At 33.0% G+C, this 27,117-nt stretch overlaps 2 protein-coding genes across 3 annotated transcripts; one reads left to right on the top strand and one right to left on the bottom strand.

Moving 5' to 3' along the window:
• The first annotated feature begins 34 nt into the window (after positions 1-34).
• Positions 35-3,615, top strand: eif4ebp1 (eukaryotic translation initiation factor 4E binding protein 1). 2 transcript variants are annotated; one of them, XM_056377416.1, is made up of 4 exons: positions 35-173; positions 287-456; positions 1,849-2,040; positions 2,934-3,615. In XM_056377416.1, exons 2-4 carry the CDS (start codon positions 321-323, stop codon positions 2,963-2,965), a joined length of 360 nt encoding a protein of 119 aa, XP_056233391.1. In that variant the 5' UTR covers positions 35-173; positions 287-320; the 3' UTR covers positions 2,966-3,615. The 2 variants fall into 2 exon arrangements, with proteins under 2 accessions (XP_056233391.1, XP_056233390.1); XM_056377415.1 differs by having other exon boundaries at positions 41-173; positions 311-456.
• A 21,391-nt stretch (positions 3,616-25,006) lies between these two features.
• spaw (southpaw) lies at positions 25,007-27,114 on the bottom strand. Its single transcript, XM_056377032.1, has 3 exons — positions 26,769-27,114; positions 25,530-26,347; positions 25,007-25,417 (listed from the first exon to the last, which is right to left on the bottom strand). Exons 1-3 carry the CDS (start codon positions 27,052-27,054, stop codon positions 25,265-25,267), a joined length of 1,257 nt encoding a protein of 418 aa, XP_056233007.1. The 5' UTR covers positions 27,055-27,114; the 3' UTR covers positions 25,007-25,264.
• Between the last annotated feature and the right edge of the window lie 3 nt (positions 27,115-27,117).

Here is a 27,117-nt window from a genome sequence, read left to right as displayed (position 1 = left end):
ACCCCTGCAGCCTGTCTTCTGTCTGTGTTGTTTTGTTTGCATGTAGAGGGTGAGTGCAAGAGAAGGAACGTGTGCTCAGGTCCTTTGAACAAAGAACCTGGACACCGTGTGTGGGAGACTGCGTGTTGTAATGTTAGATACTACCTTTCATCATTTGCACTTATGAAAAAGAGGTATTATTTTTTTTTTATCTGAAAGTAGCCATTCTGTTGAGCCAAAGCAATAGCTGTAACAGGCACGGTGTGGCTTTGTTGTTTTGACGCTCTGCCTGTTTGATGTTATTTAGTTAGCTAGTTTTAGTTTGTTACAGTAGAGAGAAGATGTCCACTGACTGCCAGAAGACCACTGCCAAGGCCATCCCGTCGACCAGGACGGTGACTGTCAACGACGCGGAGCACATGCCCCACGACTACTCCACTACTCCCGGAGGCACCCTGTTCAGCACGACCCCGGGTGGTGCGTACTATTGTTTTTCATTTTATTTACTTGCGTGTGCCGAGGAGATGTGGCGTTACTCAACGGTCACACGATTTATACTCTTATCCACTTCACAGCAGCATTGTCGGTGAGTGCAGGCGCTGCTCAGGCTAACTCCATGAGGTCTGCTCCTGTCAAACGCCACCGTGCAGAACCAGCTGCTAGCTCCGCCTCAGCTAATTGCTAACGCTGGCTAGCAAATGTTTGGTTGAAAAGAGAGGGAGAGACATAAAGTACTGCTGACTTTGAAGCAATTTACTAATTGTGATCCAAGGTTTGTGAGTGTATGTACTTATATCATTGCGTTCTCACTTTTAGGGGATCGGCTTTGATTGTGGGCTTCTTCAGCTAATCTTGGGACGTTAGCCACTCCTACTGTTCACGTCCACGTCACCGACAACTAAAGCTGTGATTGGGTCTTTCCGTCTGAAGTCACTGAATTGTGTTTAATTTTTGTGCAGTCTCAAAAAGAGTTTTAATAAGGCGTTTTATCTGTATCTAAACATAAGAAAAAATATGTAACAGTTTTTAAAGTTTGCAAGACAATGCAAACGTGAGAAATACAGTGCAAAATGAATTCATGAAATATGAAATAAAACATAAAAATATAAATCAAGTGAAATGGTAGACATCATTAGCAGACGTGTACAAGAAAGCATACTTCTTTGTATTGGTATCATTAACAACTCCTTCATGGATTGTATGTAGCTGATGTACAGATCCAAAGAGACCCACCAAATTTTGATTATCTTTAAAGATTTTGGGACACATTTCCATTACCCTTTTACCATTTTTAATATAAATATTAGAAAGGTTTGATTTAAGCATGTTGATACATTCTTCACAAGATAAGGGTAGAGGTTAAAAAATACACTGTGTTTTTCTTTTGTGCAAGCACTTCTTATTTGTTTATTCAATGATCAGTGTTTCATAATCAGATTCAATAATTTTATTGGTCGGATTTTAGTGTATAGTGTAGAGCTGCAACAATAATTTTTTTAATTAATTAATTTAAATTAATTTTGATTAATAGTTTTTAATTTTTCAATAAAAAAATAACCCAAAACAATGTTGTTTTTACCTTGGACGCAGAGAAAATGAGATGAATATTTTTCAGTAATAACTGACTTAATTAATCGAGTTAGCAGTTTAATTTCTTGATTAGTTGCAGCCCTAGTCTAATGTAATGGTCAAAATTTCAAACAAAAATGGACATGCTGCACACCTGCATACAAATGTTGAATGAAGCATGACTGAAGCAGCAGATGCCAGGCAGCTACTGTATGTGTGACTTCAGTGCTCTGTCTGAGTGAACGCAGTGCTCCATCTCTGGTGGTCATCCTTTGCTTTTCCTGCCTTTACACACAAAAGGTACCAGGATCATCTACGACCGAAAGTTTCTGCTGGATTGTCGCCGCTCTCCAGTTGCCAAGACTCCTCCGCGAGGTCTGCCCAACATTCCAGGGGTGACCAGTCCACCCTCCAAAGACACCAACGAGAAAGCCCATAATGGAGAACTACTGAACAACAACAAAATCACTGCACCTGACAGCAACAACACCGGTATATTGACACCTCAGATACACATCACTGGGTGGCATTTGGAGTGAAGAATTCAGTCCTAGATTCCAATGTAAATTCATATAACCACTGAAAACCACAAAACGCAGATTTCTTTGAGAAATCTTTAACCCCAGTTATGTCATGTGTATCACTATTAGCCATCAGATCTTACAACAGCTTTAACGTGGCTGCCCTTTCTTTTACCGATGATAGATGGAGATCAATTTTATGCATCCCATCAAAATAATTTTTAGCTGTCTCAGAAGCAACATTTTTCATGTTGTTAAGAGTTGTTGAGCTGTAAATCGACCTACAACAACCTGTTGCCACCACTTTCATGGCATTTCTTTTTCTGTTACAATTTTTCTGGTTCCAGCACAAAAAGATGACATGCCTCTTCTTAACCCCGCTTTCTAAGTTTTCCATTAGCTCGGGTGTTTTTCCAACTGGGTAAACAACTGTTAGTAAGCTCAACACCGGGTATATTTTAATCTCTAAGAGGGCTGGGACCAGACTTAAAAGGCAGGTGTGAAATTTATTTGTGTATTTATTTTTATTCTTGAAAGGATTGCTTGAGCACTTACACAAAAAGTAACTGTCAGAGTGTTGTAAATGTTTTCATTTTAAATGTATTCATAAACACGTAAGTTTTTGTTTGTAACCAAAAACACACATTTTGTAGGCATTGCAAATTATATAACTGTCTTAAATGATTTATTGATACTTTAACTAACTTGTCAAGTTAATCATAAATATTTCTTATTCCTTAGAGCATCTGTTACCCATTGGTTACTTCCTGCCATGCTGACTGTCTGATGTTAAAGACTGATAAAGGTTAATCCTACTGCAGTGTGGCGCTCTGTTTGTGAAATATGTTTTTCTTTCTCTTTAAGGTGATGATGCGCAGTTTGAAATGGACATCTAGGTTGTGCTGGAGCGAGTATTAAGATGTCAGACTTACCAACATGATGCTGTGGAGAAGGGTTCAGGAGCATCTTCTCTCTTCCCATTGTCCATTCCATGAAGACGGAGGTTCCCCTGTGGTATTCACAGTGTCTTTTTGTCTTCAAGTCTGTCTTTGTCAATCACGTTTGCTAGTTTTGCCCAGAACAAACCTATAATGAAGCCTTTTCTGTCTGCCTCAAGGCTTAATCCTGATTTATGTGTGACAAAGTGTGCCTTCCTGTAGCGGTTACATGTTTGAAATCAACACTGGGAAGTACTTAACACCAACAAAGCCTCATCCCCCACTACTGAGAGACAATAATGAAAATGAAGATCCAATTTTCTGAATTTATCAGCATTCCTGAAGCGTTTGTAACATGATGTGGTTTCATTTCCACACATTTCCTGACACCTCTCTTCAAATATTGCCTTGAAATGTTCAAGTTACTGTATAATTTGATGTATAGTTGATCACGTTCTGAAAATTTAAAAAACAGTACTTCACCTGAAGTGTCATACAGAGAATGTAAAACAGAATTTTGTTGATGAAATTTTGAAACTGATTTTCACACAGGGTTTGTAGGGTGACAAAAAGCATTAAAGCAAACACCATTAAAGTTAACAACACTTTGTCTTTGTCATGCATTTTTCAGTGTGCATTGATTGTGTGCTACTAGTGAGTCTTGTGGTGTCATGTCAATAGATTGCAAAAACACAATACACTAACAAGCTGAGCAATGTCTTCATGTTCATCAGTTGTCTGGTTTGAATACACGTTTCTCTTGCATAGTGTCAACTGAAGGAGCAAAAAGCTATTTTTCAACAATAAAATGAAAAGGAAATTGATGAACATGTGAATTAATGCACTTCAAATTTCAAAGTAAGTAAAAAACTAATATACATTTTGAAATTATAATTCTTCACTTGGACATCTTGTTCTGCAGCCTGTAGCACTTCCTGTGTTCCCCTGATTCAGCACAAGTCATATCAGGAATTCCTCCAGGAGATCACTGATAACCTCGGTCAGTGGACTGTATAAAGACGGGTCAATATACAACTCTACATAGCTGAGAGAAACTCCTTCCTTCCATTCAACATTTCCATTTACACATCCTGAAGTGGCTTCCCTATGAAGATTTTTATTATTACAAGCTTCTACATAATGAATGGGTGAATGGGATGAATAATATTTATTGCACTGAATTACTCACTGTTCTATGACAGCACCAGCTGGATTGAACACCAAACTATCCACATTTATGAATATGAGCTGTTTTGTTCAGTGTGTGATGGACTGGAGACCTGTCCAGGGCGTGTCCCTGCCTTTCACAGATGCATGCTCTAAGAGGTGTCAGCTCTCTGTGACCTTGAATAAAGTTCAAAGACTAAAAGTGATAATCACAGAGGCACAGAGGATGATGATGTTAAAGATGATTGTGTGTAAAACATTTCTGTGGTGGATGAAGACTTACTGTAGGTCGGCTGGATTGCAGTTGGTGACACCAAGCTCGTGTGCTACTGTGTGTTGTGTTTTCTGTACCAACCGTGTCAATGTCCCAAATTGCATCTTACTGAATACAATCATAACCATTGGCATTATTTCTCACTCAGTTCTTACAGTATTGATACAAACCTACACAAATTAAAGTTCAGACTTGAGACCTAAACATAGTATCCATTTTTTATTTCAGATTCAATGTGCTGAAGCACAAAATGTGTCCAAACTGACCATATACGTCCAGTCTTGATTCACTTTAACTCTAAAACATAAACATGATTGCAGTATGCTACTATTACTGTTGTTTATTATAGCATAAAAAAAGAGCTTAAAGGCATCATTTTCAGAAAGGTAATTTTTGAAAAAAAAAGAAAAACTAAGCAGACTCAGTCTGGTCTTGTCTTTGTTTTCATTGTGGATTGAACAGTTGCAGATGAGCAGTTCCAGTCTACCCTATCCTTCCTCGACAGTAGCCTCAGCATCCAGACGTTGAGTCTCCCTATTTCCTCAGACTGCTCTCTGTTTATTTGGGGTGTAATTCCTCTTGTCACCTCTGCTTCCTGACACCCCCCACCCTGCCTCCCTAAAATAAACAAGTGCTACTGCTTTTTTTCTCTCCTATTGATCCATCCTTCAGTATACTTTTGGAGTTGTCCCACTCAGCGTGCTTGTTTGATCACAATCAACAAAAGAAGCCTGGCCAGTGGGGGGCTAATGAACTCTGATGGTGTGTGCACTGTAATAGGACCAAAGATGTGGATTGGAGGCGAGGAAGGCAAATACACTAAATAGTTTGCTGGTCACCAGTCACAGAAGACAAGTGGGATTAAGCTGTAAATGAGTATCTATGGGCAGGTTGAGCCTCTGAGGAGTGAGAGTTTTGTTAATCCAAAGAGATTCTGTATAACAAGGTGTGTGGATTTCATTCAGTACAATAGCTATTAATAATTTACTGGAAATTGAAAACCCTCTCAAGCACTGTTCAAAACAATAGTAGATCATTAAGTTGTGCATGGTACCAAATAGTCGCCACTTTACACTAACCAATTTGAGGTTGTGTGGTTTCAAAAACTTTATTCTCAGTATACACTACCAGTCAAAGCTTACTGTCATTTCTCAGTGTACTCTGAAATTAAATAAATAATAGAGATTAAAAAAGAGAGAGAGAGAGTGAAAGAGAGAAGAGAGAGTGAGAGAGAGAGAGAGAGAGAGGAGAGAGAGAGAGAGAGAGAGAGAGAGAGAGAGAGAATCATTGAGTCGTGAATCCTGGATTTAATCAAAATCTTTGACTCATTCAGCATTCAAACACACTCGTAACATTCTTTCTACAGTGGAAATCAAATACTGTTTGGAAAATTCATCCCAACAATGTTGCAGGACTTCTGACAAATGTGTTGCATTTGTAGATTGCTTTGCTTTCACCTTTTGTCCAGTTGATCCCAAACCAGCTCCATGTTTTTTACTGTGTAGAGAACAATGGTGTATGTTTGCATATGGATGATTGGGATATGTCCCTACCAATATTTTGGGAGAACAGAATGGTACCTATCAATGTTTGAGTAAACTTGTTTGCACTATGTTTGCAATGAAGTCATTGTTAGTCATTATTAGTTAATTCCAATAATCTTACTATACTATGATTTTTATGATTTACTATACAATGACTTTTTTATACCTCACAATATCATGATATTTTTATGCCCTACCATAATAGGCCTTTATTTGCCTTACCATACTATGACTTTTTTATGTCTTATTGTGCTATGACGTTTTAATACCTCACTATACTATGAATTTTTCATGCCTTACTATATTATGAGGTTTTTATGCCTTATTATAGTATGATATTTTATGACTTACTATACCATGTCCTTTTGATGACTATTTTATGCCTTACTATACTATGTCGTTTTATTTTTTTACTATTTTTATGCCTTACTGTACGATGACATTTTTATGCCTTACTATACTATGACGTTTTATGCCTTACTATTCTATGACGTTTTTTCACCTTTTTATGCCTTACTATACTATGACGTTTTATGCCATTTTTATGCATTACTATACTATGATGTTTTTTCACCTTTTTATGCCTTACTATACTATGACGTTTTATGCATTACTATAATATGAAGTTTTATGCCTTACTATGCTATGATGTTTTTTCACCTTTTTATGCCTTACTATACTATGACGTTTTATGCCATTTTTATGCCATACTATGCTATGATGTTTTTTCACCTCTTTATGCCTTACTATACTATGACGTTTTATGTCTTACTATACTATGATGTTTTTTCACTTTTTTATGCCTTACTGTGCTATGATGTTTTTTCACTTTTTTATGCCTTACTATACTATGACGTTTTATGCCATTTTTATACCTTACTATACTATGACGTTTTATGCCTTACTATACTATGACGTTTTTTAAACTTTTTATGCCTTACTATACTATGATGTTTTTTCACTTTTTTATGCCTTACTGTGCTATGATGTTTATTCACTTTTTTATGCCTTACTATACTATGACGTTTTATGCCATTTTTATACCTTACTATACTACGACGTTTTATGCCTTACTATACTATGACGTTTTTTCACCTTTTTTGCCTTACTATACTATGACGTTTTATGCCATTTTTATGCCTTTCTATACTATGACGTTTTATGCCTTACTATACTATGACGTTTTTTAAACTTTTTATGCCTTACTATACTATGACGTTTTATGCCATTTTTATGCCTTATTATACTATGACGTTTTTTCACCTTTTTATGACTTACTATACTACAACGTTTTATGCCTTACTATACTATGACGTTTTTTCACCTTTTTTGCCTTACTATACTATGACGTTTTATGCCATTTTTATGCCTTTCTATACTATGACGTTTTATGCCTTACTATACTATGACGTTTTTTAAACTTTTTATGCCTTACTATACTATGACGTTTTATGCCATTTTTATGCCTTACTATACTATGACGTTTTTTCACCTTTTTATGCCTTAATATAGTATGACTTTTTATGCCTTACTATTCTATGATGTTTTTTCACTTTTATATGCCTTACTGTGCTATGATGTTTATTCACTTTTTTATGCCTTACTATACTATGACGTTTTATGCCATTTTTATACCTTACTATACTATGACGTTTTATGCCATTTTTATGCCTTTCTATACTATGACGTTTTATGCCTTACTATACTATGACGTTTTTTAAACTTTTTATGCCTTACTATACTATGACGTTTTATGCCATTTTTATGCCTTATTATACTATGACGTTTGATGCCATTTTTATGCCTTACTATACTATGACGTTTTTTCACCTTTTTATGCCTTACTATACTATGACGTTTTATGCCATTTTTATGCCTTACTATACTATGACGTTTTATGCCATTTTTATGCCTTACTATACTCTGACGTTTTATGCCATTTTTATTCCTTACTATACTATGATGTTTTATGCCTTACTATACTATGATGTTTTTTCATCTTTTTTGCCTTACTATACTATGACGTTTTATGCCATTTTTATGCCTTTCTATACTATGACGTTTTATGCCTTACTATACTATGACGTTTTTTAAACTTTTTATGCCTTAATATAGTATGACTTTTAATGCCTTACTATTCTATGATGTTTTTTCACCTTTTTATGCTTTACTATACTATGACGTTTTATGTCATTTTTATGCCTTACTATACTATGATTTATTTTCACCTTTTTATGCCTCACTATCCTTTGACCTTTTATGCCTTACTATACTATGACGTTTTATGCCATTTGTATGCCTTACTATACTATGACGTTTTTTGACATTTTTATGCCTTACTATACTATGACGTTTTATGCCTTACTATACTATGATGTTTTTTCACCTTTTTATGCCTTACTATACTATGACGTTTTATGTCTCACTATACTCTGATGTTTTTTCATCTTTGTATGCCTTACTGTACTATGACGTTTTTTCACCTCTTTATGCCTTACTATACTATGACGTTTTATGCCATTTTTATGCCTAACTATACTATGACGTTTTATGCCTTACTATACTATGACGTTTTTTCTAATTTTTATGCCTTACTATACTATCACGTTTTAATGCCATTTTTATGCCTTATTATACTATGACGTTTTATGCCTTACTATACTATGACGTTTTTTAAACTTTTTATGCCTTACTATACTATGACGTTTTATGCCATTTTTATGCCTTATTATACTATGACGTTTGATGCCATTTTTATGCCTTACTATACTATGACGTTTTTTCACCTTTTTATGCCTTACTATACTATGACGTTTTATGCCATTTTTATGCCTTACTATACTATGACGTTTTATGCCATTTTTATGCCTTACTATACTCTGACGTTTTATGCCATTTTTATTCCTTACTATACTATGATGTTTAATGCCTTACTATACTATGACGTTTTTTCACCTTTTTTGCCTTACTATACTATGACGTTTTATGCCATTTTTATGCCTTTCTATACTATGACGTTTTATGCCTTACTATACTATGACGTTTTTTAAACTTTTTATGCCTTAATATAGTATGACTTTTAATGCCTTACTATTCTATGATGTTTTTTCACCTTTTTATGCTTTACTATACTATGACGTTTTATGTCATTTTTATGCCTTACTATACTATGATTTTTTTTCACCTTTTTATGCCTCACTATCCTTTGACCTTTTATGCCTTACTATACTATGACGTTTTATGCCATTTGTATGCCTTACTATACTATGACGTTTTTTGACATTTTTATGCCTTACTATACTATGACGTTTTATGCCTTACTATACTATGATGTTTTTTCACCTTTTTATGCCTTACTATACTATGACGTTTTATGTCTCACTATACTCTGATGTTTTTTCATCTTTGTATGCCTTACTGTACTATGACGTTTTTTCACCTCTTTATGCCTTACTATACTATGACGTTTTATGCCATTTTTATGCCTAACTATACTATGACGTTTTATGCCTTACTATACTATGACGTTTTTTCTAATTTTTATGCCTTACTATACTATCACGTTTTAATGCCATTTTTATGCCTTATTATACGATGACGTTTTATGTCTCACCATACTATGATGTTTTTTCACCTTTTTATGCCTTACTATACTATGACATTTTTATGCCTCACTATACTATGAGTTTTATGCCTTACTATACTATGATGTTTTATCACCTCTTTATGCCTTACTATACTATGACGTTTTATGCCATTTTTATGCCTTACTGTACTATGATGTTTTTTCACTTTTTTATGCCTTACTTCACTATGACGTTTTATGCCTTACTATACTATAACGTTTTTTCACCTTTTTATGCCTTACTATAGTATAACGTTTTATGCCCTACTGTACTATGGCGTTTTATGCCTTACTATACTATGACGTTTTTTTCACCCTTTTATGCCTTACTATACTATGACGTTTTATGTCATTTTTATGCCTTACTATACTATGACATTTTATGCCTTACTATACTATGGCGTTTTTTCACCTTTTTATGCCTTACTATACTATGACCTTTTATGCCTTACTATACTTTGTTTTTTCACCTTTTTATGCCTTACTATACTATGACGTTTTATGCCTTACTATATTATGACATTTTTTCACCTTTTTATGCCTTACTATACTATGACGTTTTATGCCATTTTTATGCCTTACTATACTATGACGTTTTATGCCATTTTTATGCCTTACTATACTATGACGTTATTTGACTTTTTTATGCCTTACTATACTATGATGTTTTATGTCTTACTATACTATGACGTTTTTTTCACCTTTTTATGCCTTACTATACTATGACGTTTTAATTCTCACTATACTATGATGTTTTTTCATCTTTTTATGCCTTACTGTACTATGACGTTTTTTCACCTCTTTATGCCTTACTATACTATGACGTTTTATGCCTTACTATACTATGACGTTTTATGCCATTTTTATGCCTTACTATACTGTGACGTTTTATGCCTTACTATACTATGACGTTTTATGCCATTTTTATGCGTTACTATACTGTGACGTTTTATGCCTTACTATACTATGACGTTTTATGCCTTAGTATACTATGACGTTTTTTCACCTCTTTATGCCTTACTATACTATGACGTTTTATGCCATTTTTATGCCTTACTATACTATGACGTTTCATGCCTTACTATACTAAGATTTTTTTTCACCTTTTTATGCCTTACTATACTATGACGTTTTATGTCTTACTATACTTTGACGTTTTTTCACCTTTTTATGCCTCACTATCCTATGACCTTTTATGCCTTACTATACTTTGTTTTTTCACCTTTTTATGCCTTACTATACTATGACGTTTTATGCCTTACTATATTATGACATTTTTTCACCTTTTTATGCCTTACTATACTATGACGTTTTATGCCATTTTTATGCCTTACTATACTATGACGTTTTATGCCATTTTTATGCCTTACTATACTATGACGTTATTTGACTTTTTTATGCCTTACTATACTATGACGTTTTATGTCTTACTATACTATGACGTTTTTTTCACCTTTTTATGCCTTACTATACTATGACGTTTTAATTCTCACTATACTATGATGTTTTTTCATCTTTTTATGCCTTACTGTACTATGACGTTTTTTCACCTCTTTATGCCTTACTATACTATGACGTTTTATGCCTTACTATACTATGACGTTTTATGCCATTTTTATGCCTTACTATACTGTGATGTTTTATGCCTTACTATACTATGACGTTTTATGTCATTTTTATGCCTTACTATACTATGACGTTTTATGCCATTTTTATGCCTTACTATACTATGACGTTTTATGCCTTACTGTACTATGATGTTTTATGCCATTTTTATGCCTTACTATACTATGGCGTTTTTTGACCTTTTTATGCCTTACTATACTATGATGTTTTATGCCTTACTGTACTATGACGTTTTTTCACCTCTTTATGCCTTACTATACTATGACGTTTTATGCCTTACTATACTATGACGTTTTATGCCATTTTTATGCGTTACTATACTGTGACGTTTTATGCCTTACTATACTATGACGTTTTATGCCTTAGTATACTATGACGTTTTTTCACCTCTTTATGCCTTACTATACTATGACGTTTTATGCCATTTTTATGCCTTACTATACTATGACGTTTCATGCCTTACTATACTAAGGTTTTTTTTCACCTTTTTATGCCTTACTATACTATGACGTTTTATGTCTTACTATACTTTGACGTTTTTTCACCTTTTTATGCCATACTATACTATGCCATTTTTATGCCTTACTATACTATGACGTTTTATGCCTTACTATACTATGTTGTTTTTTCACCTTTTGATGCCTTACTATACTATGACATTTTATGCCTTACTATACTATGACGTTTTATGTCATTTTTATGCCTTACTATAGTATGACGTTTTATGCCTTACTATACTATGACGTTTTTTAAACTTTTTATGCCTTACTATACTATGACGTTTTATGCCATTTTTATGCCTTATTATACTATGACGTTTGATGCCATTTTTATGCCTTACTATACTATGACGTTTTTTCACCTTTTTATGCCTTACTATACTATGACGTTTTATGCCATTTTTATGCCTTACTATACTATGACGTTTTATGCCATTTTTATGCCTTACTATACTCTGACGTTTTATGCCATTTTTATTCCTTACTATACTATGATGTTTTATGCCTTACTATACTATGATGTTTTTTCATCTTTTTTGCCTTACTATACTATGACGTTTTATGCCATTTTTATGCCTTTCTATACTATGACGTTTTATGCCTTACTATACTATGACGTTTTTTAAACTTTTTATGCCTTAATATAGTATGACTTTTAATGCCTTACTATTCTATGATGTTTTTTCACCTTTTTATGCTTTACTATACTATGACGTTTTATGTCATTTTTATGCCTTACTATACTATGATTTATTTTCACCTTTTTATGCCTCACTATCCTTTGACCTTTTATGCCTTACTATACTATGACGTTTTATGCCATTTGTATGCCTTACTATACTATGACGTTTTTTGACATTTTATGCCTTACTATACTATGACGTTTTATGCCTTACTATACTATGATGTTTTTTCACCTTTTTATGCCTTACTATACTATGACGTTATATGTCTCACTATACTCTGATGTTTTTTCATCTTTGTATGCCTTACTGTACTATGACGTTTTTTCACCTCTTTATGCCTTACTATACTATGACGTTTTATGCCATTTTTATGCCTAACTATACTATGACGTTTTATGCCTTACTATACTATGACGTTTTTTCTAATTTTTATGCCTTACTATACTATCACGTTTTAATGCCATTTTTATGCCTTATTATACGATGACGTTTTATGTCTCACCATACTATGATGTTTTTTCACCTTTTTATGCCTTACTATACTATGACATTTTTATGCCTCACTATACTATGAGGTTTTATGCCTTACTATACTATGATGTTTTATCACCTCTTTATGCCTTACTGTACTATGACGTTTTATGCCATTTTTATGCCTTACTGTACTATGATGTTTTTTCACTTTTTTATGCCTTACTTCACTATGACGTTTTATGCCTTACTATACTATAACGTTTTTTCACCTTTTTATGCCTTACTATAGTATAACGTTTTATGCCCTACTGTACTATGGCGTTTTATGCCTTACTATACTATGACGTTTTTTTCACCCTTTTATGCCTTACTATACTATGACGTTTTATGTCATTTTTATGCCTTACTATACTATGACATTTTATGCCTTACTATACTATGGCGTTTTTTCACCTTTTTATGCCTCACTATCCTATGACCTTTTATGCCTTACTATACTTTGTTTTTTCACCTTTTTATGCCTTACTATACTATGACGTTTAATGCCTTACTATATTATGACATTTTTTCACCTTTTTATGCCTTACTATACTATGACGTTTTATGCCATTTTTATGCCTTACTATACTATGACGTTTTATGCCATTTTTATGCCTTACTATACTATGACGTTATTTGACTTTTTTATGCCTTACTATACTATGATGTTTTATGTCTTACTATACTATGACGTTTTTTTCACCTTTTTATGCCTTACTATACTATGACGTTTTAATTCTCACTATACTATGATGTTTTTTCATCTTTTTATGCCTTACTGTACTATGACGTTTTTTCACCTCTTTATGCCTTACTATACTATGACGTTTTATGCCTTACTATACTATGACGTTTTATGCCATTTTTATGCCTTACTATACTGTGACGTTTTATGCCTTACTATACTATGACGTTTTATGCCATTTTTATGCGTTACTATACTGTGACGTTTTATGCCTTACTATACTATGACGTTTTATGCCTTAGTATACTATGACGTTTTTTCACCTCTTTATGCCTTACTATACTATGACGTTTTATGCCATTTTTATGCCTTACTATACTAAGATTTTTTTTCACCTTTTTATGCCTTACTATACTATGACGTTTTATGTCTTACTATACTAAGATTTTTTTTCACCTTTTTATGCCTTACTATACTATGACGTTTCATGCCTTACTATACTAAGATTTTTTTTCACCTTTTTATGCCTTACTATACTATGACGTTTTATGTCTTACTATACTTTGACGTTTTTTCACCTTTTTATGCCTCACTATCCTATGACCTTTTATGCCTTACTATACTTTGTTTTTTCACCTTTTTATGCCTTACTATACTATGACGTTTTATGCCTTACTATATTATGACATTTTTTCACCTTTTTATGCCTTACTATACTATGACGTTTTATGCCATTTTTATGCCTTACTATACTATGACGTTTTATGCCATTTTTATGCCTTACTATACTATGACGTTATTTGACTTTTTTATGCCTTACTATACTATGACGTTTTATGTCTTACTATACTATGACGTTTTTTTCACCTTTTTATGCCTTACTATACTATGACGTTTTAATTCTCACTATACTATGATGTTTTTTCATCTTTTTATGCCTTACTGTACTATGACGTTTTTTCACCTCTTTATGCCTTACTATACTATGACGTTTTATGCCTTACTATACTATGACGTTTTATGCCATTTTTATGCGTTACTATACTGTGACGTTTTATGCTTTACTATACTATGACGTTTTATGCCTTAGTATACTATGACGTTTTTTCACCTCTTTATGCCTTACTATACTATGACGTTTTATGCCATTTTTATGCCTTACTATACTATGACGTTTCATGCCTTACTATACTATGACGTTTTATGTCATTTTATGCCTTACTATACTATGACGTTTTATGCCATTTTTATGCTTTACTATACTATGACGTTTTATGCCTTACTGTACTATGATATTTAATGCCATTTTTATGCCTTACTATACTATGGCGTTTTTTGACCTTTTTATGCCTTACTATACTATGATGTTTTATGCCATTTTTATGCCTTACTGTACTATGACGTTTTTTCAACTTTTTATGCCTTACTTCACTATGACGTTTAATGCCTTACTATACTATGATGTTTTTTCACGTTTTTATGCCTTACTATACTATGACGTTTTATGCCTTACTATACTATGACGTTTTATGCCTTAGTATACTATGACGTTTTTTCACCTTTTTATGCCATACTATACTATGACATTTTATGCCTTACTGTACTATGATATTTTTTCACCTCTTTATGCCTTACTATACTATGACGTTTTATGCCATTTTTATGCCTTACTATACTATGACGTTTCACACCTTACTATACTAAGGTTTTTTTTTCACCTTTTTATGCCTTACTATACTATGACGTTTTATGTCTTACTATACTTTGACGTTTTTTCACCTTTTTATGCCATACTATACTATGCCATTTTTATGCCTTACTATACTATGACGTTTTATGCCTTACTATACTATGACGTTTTATGCCTTACTATACTATGTTGTTTTTTCACCTTTTGATGCCTTACTATACTATGACATTTTATGCCTTACTATACTATGACGTTTTATGTCATTTTTATGCCTTACTATACTATGACGTTTTATGCCATTTTTATGCTTTACTATACTATGACGTTTTATGCCTTACTATACTATGGCGTTTTTTGACCTTTTTATGCCTTACTATACTATGATGTTTTATGCCATTTTTATGCCTTACTATACTATGACATTTTTTGGCATTTTTATGCCTTACTGTACTATGACGTTTTTTCAACTTTTTATGCCTTACTTCACTATGACGTTTAATGCCTTACTATACTATGATGTTTTTTCACGTTTCTATGCCTTACTATACTATGACGTTTTATGCCTTACTATACTATGACGTTTTATGCCTTAGTATACTATGACGTTTTTTCACCTTTTTATGCCATACTATACTATGACATTTTATGCCTTACTGTACTATGATGTTTTTTCACCTCTTTATGCCTTACTATACTATGACGTTTTATGCCATTTTTATGCCTTACTATACTATGACGTTTCATGCCTTACTATATTAAGGTTTTTTTTCACCTTTTTATGCCTTACTATACTATGACGTTTTATGTCTTACTATACTTTGTTTTTTCACCTTTTTATGCCTTACTATACTTTGTTTTTTCACCTTTTTATGCCATTTTTATGCCTTACTATACTATGACGTTTTATGCCTAACTATACTATGTTGTTTTTTCACATTTTTATGCCTTATTATAATATGACGTTTTATGTCTTACTATACTATGATGTTTTTTCACCTTTTTATGCCTTACTGTACTATGATGTTTTTTCACCTCTTTATGCCTTACTATACTATGACGTTTTATGCCATTTTTATGCCTTACTATACTATGACGTTTTATGCCTTACTATACTTTGACGTTTTTTCGCCTTTTTATGCCATACTATACTATGACATTTTATGCCTTACTATACTTTGACGTTTTTTCACCTTTTTATGCCATACTATACTATGACATTTTATGCCTTACTATACTATGACGTTTTATGCCATTTTTATGCCTTACTATACTATGACGTTTTATGCCTTACTATACTATGATGTTTTATGCCATTTTTATGCCTTACTATACTATGACATTTTTTGGCATTTTTATGCCTTACTGTACTATGACGTTTTTTCAACTTTTTATGCCTTACTTCACTATGACGTTTAATGCCTTACTATACTATGATGTTTTTTCAACTTTTTATGCCTTACTTCACTATGACGTTTTATGCCTTACTATACTATGACGTTTTATGCCTTAGTATACTATGACTTTTTTTCACCTTTTTATGCCTTACTATACTATGACGTTTTATGCCTTACTATACTATGACGTTTTGTCACCTTTTTGTGCCTTACTATACTATGACGTTTTATGCCATTTTCATGCCTTACTATACTATGACGTTTTATGCCTAACTATACTATGTTGTTTTTTCACATTTTTATGCCTTATTATACTATGACGTTTTATGTCTTACTATACTATGATGTTTTTTCACCTCTTTATGCCTTACTATACTATGACGTTTTATGCCATTTTTATGCCTTACTATACTGTGACGTTTTATGCCTTACTATACTTTGACGTTTTTTCACCTTTTTATGCCATACTATAGTATGACATTTTATGCCTTGCTATACTATGACGTTTTTTCACCTTTTTATGCCTTACTATACTATGACGTTTAATGCCATTTTTATGCCTTACTATACTATGACGTTTTATTCCTTACTATACTATGTTGTTTTTTCACCTTTTTATGCCTTACTATACTATGACATTTTATGCCTTACTATACTAAGACGTTTTTTCACCTTTTTATGCCTCACTATCCTATGACCTTTTATGCCTTACTATAATATGTTTTTTCACCTTCTTATGCCTTACTATACTATGACGTTTTATGCCTTACTATACTATGACGTTTTATGCCTTACTATACTATGACGTTTTATGTCTTACTATACTATGATGTTTTTTCACCTTGTTATGCCTTACTATACTATGATATTTTAGACCTTATTATACTATGACGTTTTTTCACCATTTTATGCCTTACTATACTATGACGTTTTATGACATTTTTATGACTTACTATACTATGACATTTTATGCCTTAGTATACAATGACGTTTTTTCACCTTTTTATGCCATACTATACTATGACATTTTATGCCTTACTGTACTATGATATTTTTTCACCTCTTTATGCCTTACTATACTATGACGTTTTATGCCATTTTTATGCCTTACTATACTATGACGTTTCATGCCTTACTATACTAAGGTTTTTTTTCACCTTTTTATGCCTTACTATACTATGACGTTTTATGTCTTACTATACTTTGACGTTTTTTCACCTTTTTATGCCATACTATACTATGCCATTTTTATGCCTTACTATACTATGACGTTTTATGCCTTACTATACTATGTTGTTTTTTCACCTTTTGATGCCTTACTATACTATGACATTTTATGCCTTACTATACTATGACGTTTCATGTCATTTTTATGCCTTACTATACTATGACGTTTTATGCCATTTTTATGCTTTACTATACAATGACGTTTTATGCCTTACTATACTATGGCGTTTTTTGACCTTTTTATGCCTTACTATACTATGGTGTTTTTTGGCATTTTTATGCCTTACTATACTATGACATTTTTTGGCATTTTTATGCCTTACTGTACTATGACGTTTTTTCAACTTTTTATGCCTTACTTCACTATGACGTTTAATGCCTTACTATACTATGATGTTTTTTCACGTTTTTATGCCTTACTATACTATGACGTTTTATGCCTTACTATACTATGACGTTTTATGCCTTAGTATACTATGACGTTTTTTCACCTTTTTATGCCATACTATACTATGACATTTTATGCCTTACTGTACTATGATGTTTTTTCACCTCTTTATGCCTTACTATACTATGACGTTTTATGCCATTTTTATGCCTTACTATACTATGACGTTTCATGCCTTACTATATTAAGGTTTTTTTTCACCTTTTTATGCCTTACTATACTATGACGTTTTATGTCTTACTATACTATGATGTTTTTCACCTTTTTATGCCTTACTATACTTTGACGTTTTATGCCATTTTTATGCCTTACTATACTATGACGTTTTATGCCTAACTATACTATGTTGTTTTTTCACATTTTTATGCCTTATTATACTATGACGTTTTATGTCTTACTATACTATGATGTTTTTTCACCTTTTTATGCCTTACTGTACTATGATGTTTTTTCACCTCTTTATGCCTTACTATACTATGGCGTTTTTTGACCTTTTTATGCCTTACTATACTATGACGTTTTATGCCATTTTTATGCCTTACTATACTATGACGTTTTATGCCTTACTATACTATGATGTTTTATGCCATTTTTATGCCTTACTATACTATGACATTTTTTGGCATTTTTATGCCTTACTGTACTATGACGTTTTTTCAACTTTTTATGCCTTACTTCACTATGACGTTTAATGCCTTACTATACTATGATGTTTTTTCAACTTTTTATGCCTTACTTCACTATGACGTTTTATGCCTTACTATACTATGACGTTTTATGCCTTAGTATACTATGACTTTTTTTCACCTTTTTATGCCTTACTATACTATGACGTTTTATGCCTTACTATACTATGACGTTTTGTCACCTTTTTGTGCCTTACTATACTATGACGTTTTATGCCATTTTTATGCCTTACTATGCTATGACGTTTTATGCCATTTTCATGCCTTACTATACTATGACGTTTTATGCCTAACTATACTATGTTGTTTTTTCACATTTTTATGCCTTATTATACTATGACGTTTTATGTCTTACTATACTATGATGTTTTTTCACCTATTTATGCCTTACTATACTATGACGTTTTATGCCATTTTTATGCCTTACTATACTGTGACGTTTTATGCCTTACTATACTTTGACGTTTTTTCACCTTTTTATGCCATACTATAGTATGACATTTTATGCCTTGCTATACTATGACGTTTTTTCACCTTTTTATGCCTTACTATACTATGACGTTTAATGCCATTTTTATGCCTTACTATACTATGACGTTTTATTCCTTACTATACTATGTTGTTTTTTCACCTTTTTATGCCTTACTATACTATGACATTTTATGCCTTACTATACTAAGACGTTTTTTCACCTTTTTATGCCTCACTATCCTATGACCTTTTATGCCTTACTATAATATGTTTTTTCACCTTCTTATGCCTTACTATACTATGACGTTTTATGCCTTACTATACTATGACGTTTTATGTCTTACTATACTATGATGTTTTTTCACCTTGTTATGCCTTACTATACTATGACGTTTTTTCACCATTTTATGCCTTACTATACTATGACGTTTTATGCCATTTTTATGACTTACTATACTATGATTTTTTATGCCATTTGTATGCCTTACCATACTATGATGTTTTTTCACCTTTTTATGCCTTACTATACTATGACGTTTTATGCCATTTTTATGCCTTACTATACTATGATGTTTTTTCACCTTTTTATGCCTTACTATACTATGACGGTTGATGCCTTACTATTCTATGACGTTTTATGCCTTACTATGCTATGATATTTTTTCACCTTTTCATGCCTTACAATACTATGATATTTTATGCCTTATTATACTATGACGTTTTATGCCCTTTTTATGCCTTACTATAGTATGATGTTTTTAAACCTTTTTACTCCTAACTATACTATGACGTTTTATGCCTTACTATACTATGATGTTTTTTCACCTTTTTATGCCTTACTGTACTATGATGCTTTTTCACCTTTTTATGCCTTACTATACTATGACGTTTTATGCCATTTTTATGCCTTACTATACTCTGACGTTTTATGCCATTTTTATTCCTTACTATACTATGATGTTTAATGCCTTACTATACTATGACGTTTTTTCACCTTTTTTGCCTTACTATACTATGACGTTTTATGCCATTTTTATGCCTTTCTATACTATGACGTTTTATGCCTTACTATACTATGACGTTTTTTAAACTTTTTATGCCTTGCTATACTATGACGTTTTATGCCATTTTTATGCCTTATTATACTATGACGTTTGATGCCATTTTTATGCCTTACTATACTATGACGTTTTTTCACCTTTTTATGCCTTAATATAGTATGATTTTTAATGCCTTACTATACTATGACGTTTTGTCACCTTTTTATGCCTTACTATACTATGACGTTTTATGTCATTTTTATGCCTTACTATACTATGATTTATTTTCACCTTTTTATGCCTCACTATCCTTTGACCTTTTATGCCTTACTATACTATGACGTTTTATGCCTTACTATATTATGACATTTTTTCACCTTTTTATGCCTTACTATACTATGACGTTTTATGCTATTTGTATGCCTTACTATACTATGACGTTTTTTGACATTTTTATGCCTTACTATACTATGACGTTTTATGCCTTACTATACTATGATGTTTTTTCACCTTTTCATGCCTTACTATACTATGACGTTTTATGTCTCACTATACTATGACGTTTTATGCCATTTTTATGCCTAACTATACTATGACGTTTTATGCCTTACTATACTATGAGGTTTTTTCTCATTTTTATGCCTTACTATACTATGACGTTTTAATGCCATTTTTATGCCTTATTATACGATGACGTTTTATGTCTCACCATACTATGATGTTTTTTCACCTTTTTATGCCTTACTATACTATGACATTTTTATGCCTCACTATACTATGACGTTTTATGGCTTACTATACTATGATGTTTTATCACCTCTTTATGCCTTACTATACTATGACGTTTTTTCACTTTTTTATGCCTTACTTCACTATGACGTTTTATGCCTTACTATACTATGACGTTTTTTCACCTTTTTATGCCTTACTATAGTATGACGTTTTATGCCCTACTGTACTATGGCGTTTTATGCCTCACTATACTATGACGTTTTTTTCACCCTTTTATGCCTCTCTATACTATGACGTTTTTTTCACCCTTTTATGCCTTACTATACTATGATGTTTTTTCACCTTTTTATGCCTTACTTCACTATGACGTTTTATGCCTTACTATACTATGACGTTTTTTCATCTTTTTATGCCTTACTATACTATGACCTTTTATGCCTTACTATACTTTGTTTTTTCACCTTTTTATGCCTTACTATACTATGACCTTTTATGCCTTACTATATTATGACATTTTTTCACCTTTTTATGCCTTACTATACTATGACGTTTTATGCCTTACTATATTATGACATTTTTTCACCTTTTTATGCCTTACTATACTATGACGTTTTATGCCATTTTTATGCCTTACTATACTATGACGTTATTTGACTTTTTTATGCCTTACTATACTATGATGTTTTAGCCATTTTTATGCCTTACTGTACTATGACGTTTTTTCACTTTTTAATGCCTTACTTCACTATGACGTTTTATGCCTTACTATACTATGACGTTTTTTCACCTTTTTATGCCTTACTATAGTATAACGTTTTATGCCCTACTGTACTATGGCGTTTTATGCCTTTCTATACTGTGACGTTTTTTTCACCCTTTTATGCCTTACTATACTATGACGTTTTATGTCATTTTTATGCCTTACTATACTATGACATTTTATGCCTTACTATACTATGGCGTTTTTTCACCTTTTTATGCCTCACTATCCTATGACGTTTTATGCCTTACTATACTGTTTTTTCACCTTTTTATGCCTTACTATACTATGACGTTTTATGCCTTACTATATTATGACGTTTTTTCACCTTTTTATACCTTACTATAATATGACGTTTTATGCCATTTTTATGCCTTACTATACTATGACGTTTTTTGACATTTTTATGCCTTACTGTACTATGACGTTTTTTCACCTTTTTATGCCTTACTTCACTATGACGTTTTATGCCTTACTATACTATGACGTTTTTTCATCTTTTTATGCCTTACTATACTATGACGTTTTATGCCTTACTATACTATGACGTTTTATGTCTTACTATACTATGACGTTTTTTTCACCTTTTTATGCCTTACTATACTATGACGTTTTAATTCTCACTATACTATGATGTTTTTTCATCTTTTTATGCCTTACTGTACTATGACGTTTTTTCACCTCTTTATGCCTTACTATACTATGACGTTTTATGTCATTTTTATGCCTTACTATACTATGACGTTTTATGCCATTTTTATGCCTTACTATACTATGACGTTTTATGCCTTACTGTACTATGATGTTTTATGCCATTTTTATGCCTTCCTATACTATGGCGTTTTTTGACCTTTTTATGCCTTACTATACTATGATGTTTTATGCCTTACTATACCAAGACGTTTTTTCACCTTTTTATGCCTCACTATCCTATGACCTTTTATGCCTTACTATACTATGTTTTTTCACCTTTTTATGCCTTACTGTACTACGATGTTTTTTCACCTTCTTATGCCTTACTATACTATGACATTTTATGCCATTTTTATGCCTTACTATACTATGACGTTTTATGCCTTACTATACTTTGACGTTTTTTCACCTTTTTATGCCTTACTATACTATGACATTTTATGCCTTACTATACTATGACGTTTTATGCCATTTTTATGCCTTACTATACTATGACGTTTTATGCCTTGCTATACTATGATGTTTTTTCACCTTTTTATGCCTTACTATACTATGATGTTTTTTCACCTTTTTATGCCTTACTATACTATGACGTTTTATGCCATTTTTATGCCTTACTATACTATGACGTTTTATTCCTTACTATACTATGTTGTTTTTTCACCTTTTTATGCCTTACTATACTATGACATTTTATGCCTTACTATACTAAGACGTTTTTTCACCTTTTTATGCCTCACTATCCTATGACCTTTTATGCCTTACTATAATATGTTTTTTCACCTTTTTATGCCTTACTGTACTACGATGTTTTTTCACCTTTTTATGCCTTACTATACTATGACGTTTTATGCCATTTTTATGCCTTACTATACTATGACGTTTTATGCCATTTTTATGCCTTACTATGCTATGACGTTTTATGCCATTTTCATGCCTTACTATACTATGACGTTTTATGCCTTACTATACTATGACATTTTATGCCATTTTTATGCCTTACTATACTATGACGTTTTATGCCTTGCTATACTATGATGTTTTTTCACCTTTTTATGCCTTACTATACTATGATGTTTTTTCACCTTTTTATGCCTTACTATACTATGATGTTTTTTCACCTTTTTAAGCCTCACTATACTATGACGTTTTATGTCTTACTATACTATGATGTTTTTTCACCTTTTTATGCCTTACTTTACTATGATGTTTTTTCACCTTTTTATGCCTTACTATACTATGATGTTTTTTCACCTTTTTATGCCTTAACATACTATGGCGTTTTATACCTTATTATACTATGATGTATTATGCCATTTTTTTGCCTTACTATACTATGACATTTTTATGACGTTTTTATGCCTTATTATACTGCATAATTTTTAGGACATTTTTTTAAACCTGACTATACTAGGACGTTTTTTATGCTTTACTATAGTATGACATTTTGTGCCTTATTATAGTTTGATATTTTATGCCCGATTATTCTACGTCGTTTTCATAACGTTTTTTTTATGCATTATACTGTGACATTTTTGTGCCTTACTATACACTCACATTTTAGACCTTACTATACTATGTCGTTTTTATGATTTTTTTTAATTCTTACTATACTCTGTCGTTTTTACGCCTTACTACATTTTTATGTCGTTTTTATGACATATTTTATTATATATTCAGTATATATATATATATATATATATACAGTTTTTTTATTTTATTTTGATGTGTGATGTTTTTATTACATTTCATGCTTTACTATACAATGACATTTTCATGACATTTCATGCCTCACTATACTCTGACTCTTTTATGCCTTACTTACCATCTTATATGTTAACTTTCAGTGTTTCATTTACATCCATTGCTGCAAGAACATTATAAATTAACCAATTTCCTAATCCCCTCTTTTTTATGACATCTATTAATTTTTCAATTTTTGGTGACCTATACTTCATCTTAAGTTTATATTTGGCAACTAAATTAAATTAAATTTCAATAAAAACTGGTAAAATGTTGCTGTTCTAAAACTTTTGATCAGTATATACTTTTAGGATTCACCAATTCATTGAAACTGATCTATGTCAGATCTATATCAAATCTATATTCTATTTCTCAATAGCTTATAGTTTAAAAACTTAGAACACCACACATTTGTCAAAATAAAATGTTTTAATATATTTTATGTACAAAATATACATGAGAATGTATAAATAGATAAAACATATGACACTTGCATAATGGAGCTCAGTCCATACTAAAGATGGAAAATACTATTGCGTACCACCCAGTATGGATGAAAAATTACTTTGAAGTCACTCAACCTTAACAATCATATCTTGTCATTATTTGTTAGAAAAAGCCATGACAATGAATTCTCACTCTAACATTTGAGCATTATTGTTAACATGAATGCAGTAAAGAATTTAAGTTCAAGATTAGGTTCTGTTAATAGTTGCTTTTTTGACTGCAGCGAAACCAGTGACGAGTGGGCCTTCAGTGACAGCCACACTCTTCAACAATCATGTCCTCGTGATGCCGCAGGGCCAAATCATCGTTCTCGTAGTACAGCATGGAGAGTGGGCTGAGGCGTGTCGGTACACAGGACGGGCATGTCACTCTTTCTGGATGGTGATGATGCAAGAGGCTCTGGAAAAACAGATGAATACTTCACATGAACAAACAAGCCACTACAGAAAAACTTTGATTGTTTAAGATTCTATAGCATTAAACGGGGTTAAAAACCAAATTGCCATCTTACCTGCATGTATGCATGGTTGGTGGGATGGAAGGACTCATCCAGTGGTATAGGACACTCTCCCTCACAGCGATATGCATTGTAGCGCTTAGGATGCACAATCCACTCATCCCAGCCAATGTGGTCAAAGTCCACCCACATGTCTACCTTCCGACACAGCGGCCTCTGGACCGGCTCTGCTGCTGGTTCAGCAGTAGGTGCAGCTCCAGCAGCCACTCTCATCCTTTCCATTCGGTTCCTTTTGTAGCGTCGACTTTGACTGTCACTACTGCTGAGTCTGTCTGTGGTCACATACTTGGAGTTCTCCACAGTATGAATGAGACTGTATGCTGAATGACCTTCCTGAGGCAGGTTATGTTTAGAGAAGATGACCATCATGACCTGGTTCATGGTTGGATGGTGTATTTTTCTTTGCCTCATTCCCAAATTCTTGAAGAGGGACCTGCCAGTTATTGCCCCTTCCTCCTCAGCACCGCTCCCATGCTCCGTCTCAGACTGTCCTGAGGCCTCCTGGCTTGACACGCTATCTCCTTGGTATAGCCAGTATTTCAACAGAGCAGTCACATTAAAAACCTTCCAGGAAGACTTTGTGCTACTGGGTGATGTGGCAAAGCTCCCCAAGAAAAGGTGCTCATCCTGGCATGATGTGCTGCCTGGGTCACAGCTCTGCTTTCGGGAGTGATACAAATCCACAGTGGCACGCTTGGAGGCAGAGAAAGCTGGCAGCCAAATCCGAAGTTCTGCCAACTGGACGAGTTCACTAGTAGAGATGGTTGACATGTCAAATGTGACTGTCCATCTTTCACCCACTTGATGGCAACCTAAAAATTAGACAAAGACATGAATGAGAACTCAAATTCACACACAACATTCAGGAGTCTGGATGATTCTGGCCAAACCAGATCCCTGGACAAATGTCAAAACATTGGAGTGGGAGGGTGAACAGAGCAGGATGTGTATTGAACCCCCCTGTGCAAGGCCGTCTGAGGGCTAATATACACACCCTCACACATAAAACAGAGAAAGCCTTTAAAGTGGAATAAGCATTTTGACACTTGCTGGGTTGTAAAAAGGGAGGGTTTGATAACACAGACAGTGCAACAACCAAAGAGCTGCTGGAGACTAGAGCACACACGCAGACACAGGAGAAACTAACATATACAGTATATACCACGCTTTATATCCAGTGATGTATAAAAGCATTGTCAAAAAATAGAAAACATTATAGACTGTTTATCTTACCTCTGGCCATCAGACTCAGGACAGAGTCAGAACTGTGCGCTGACGGGTTGTCACCTTGTGTAATGACGGTGTTGACAGCTGCTGGCGATGAGAAATCAGCAGTCCTGAAGGAGCGGTACAGCTGCATCATGTACAGAGGGTATCTGCTGCGATAATTAACTGAGAGATTTCTAAATGCTAAACTGGTCTCAAGGCGTGTGTGATGTCTGAGCCTCTGAGCGGACAAGACAAGTCCAACAGAGTCAAGGAGGAGCATACAGAAAACTGTCAGCACTCTAGCTTCCATTTTAACTGAAACTCACAGAATCTACACAAATGATAATGACTAAGAGAGAGAGAGGCAAAGATC

Source organism: Seriola aureovittata, chromosome 5 (assembly GCF_021018895.1).
Source record: "Seriola aureovittata isolate HTS-2021-v1 ecotype China chromosome 5, ASM2101889v1, whole genome shotgun sequence".
Taxonomy (NCBI): Eukaryota; Metazoa; Chordata; class Actinopteri; order Carangiformes; family Carangidae; genus Seriola; species Seriola aureovittata.
The sequence above is the reverse complement of the archived record's forward strand: the minus strand, read 5'-3'. Positions and strand labels throughout refer to the sequence as shown.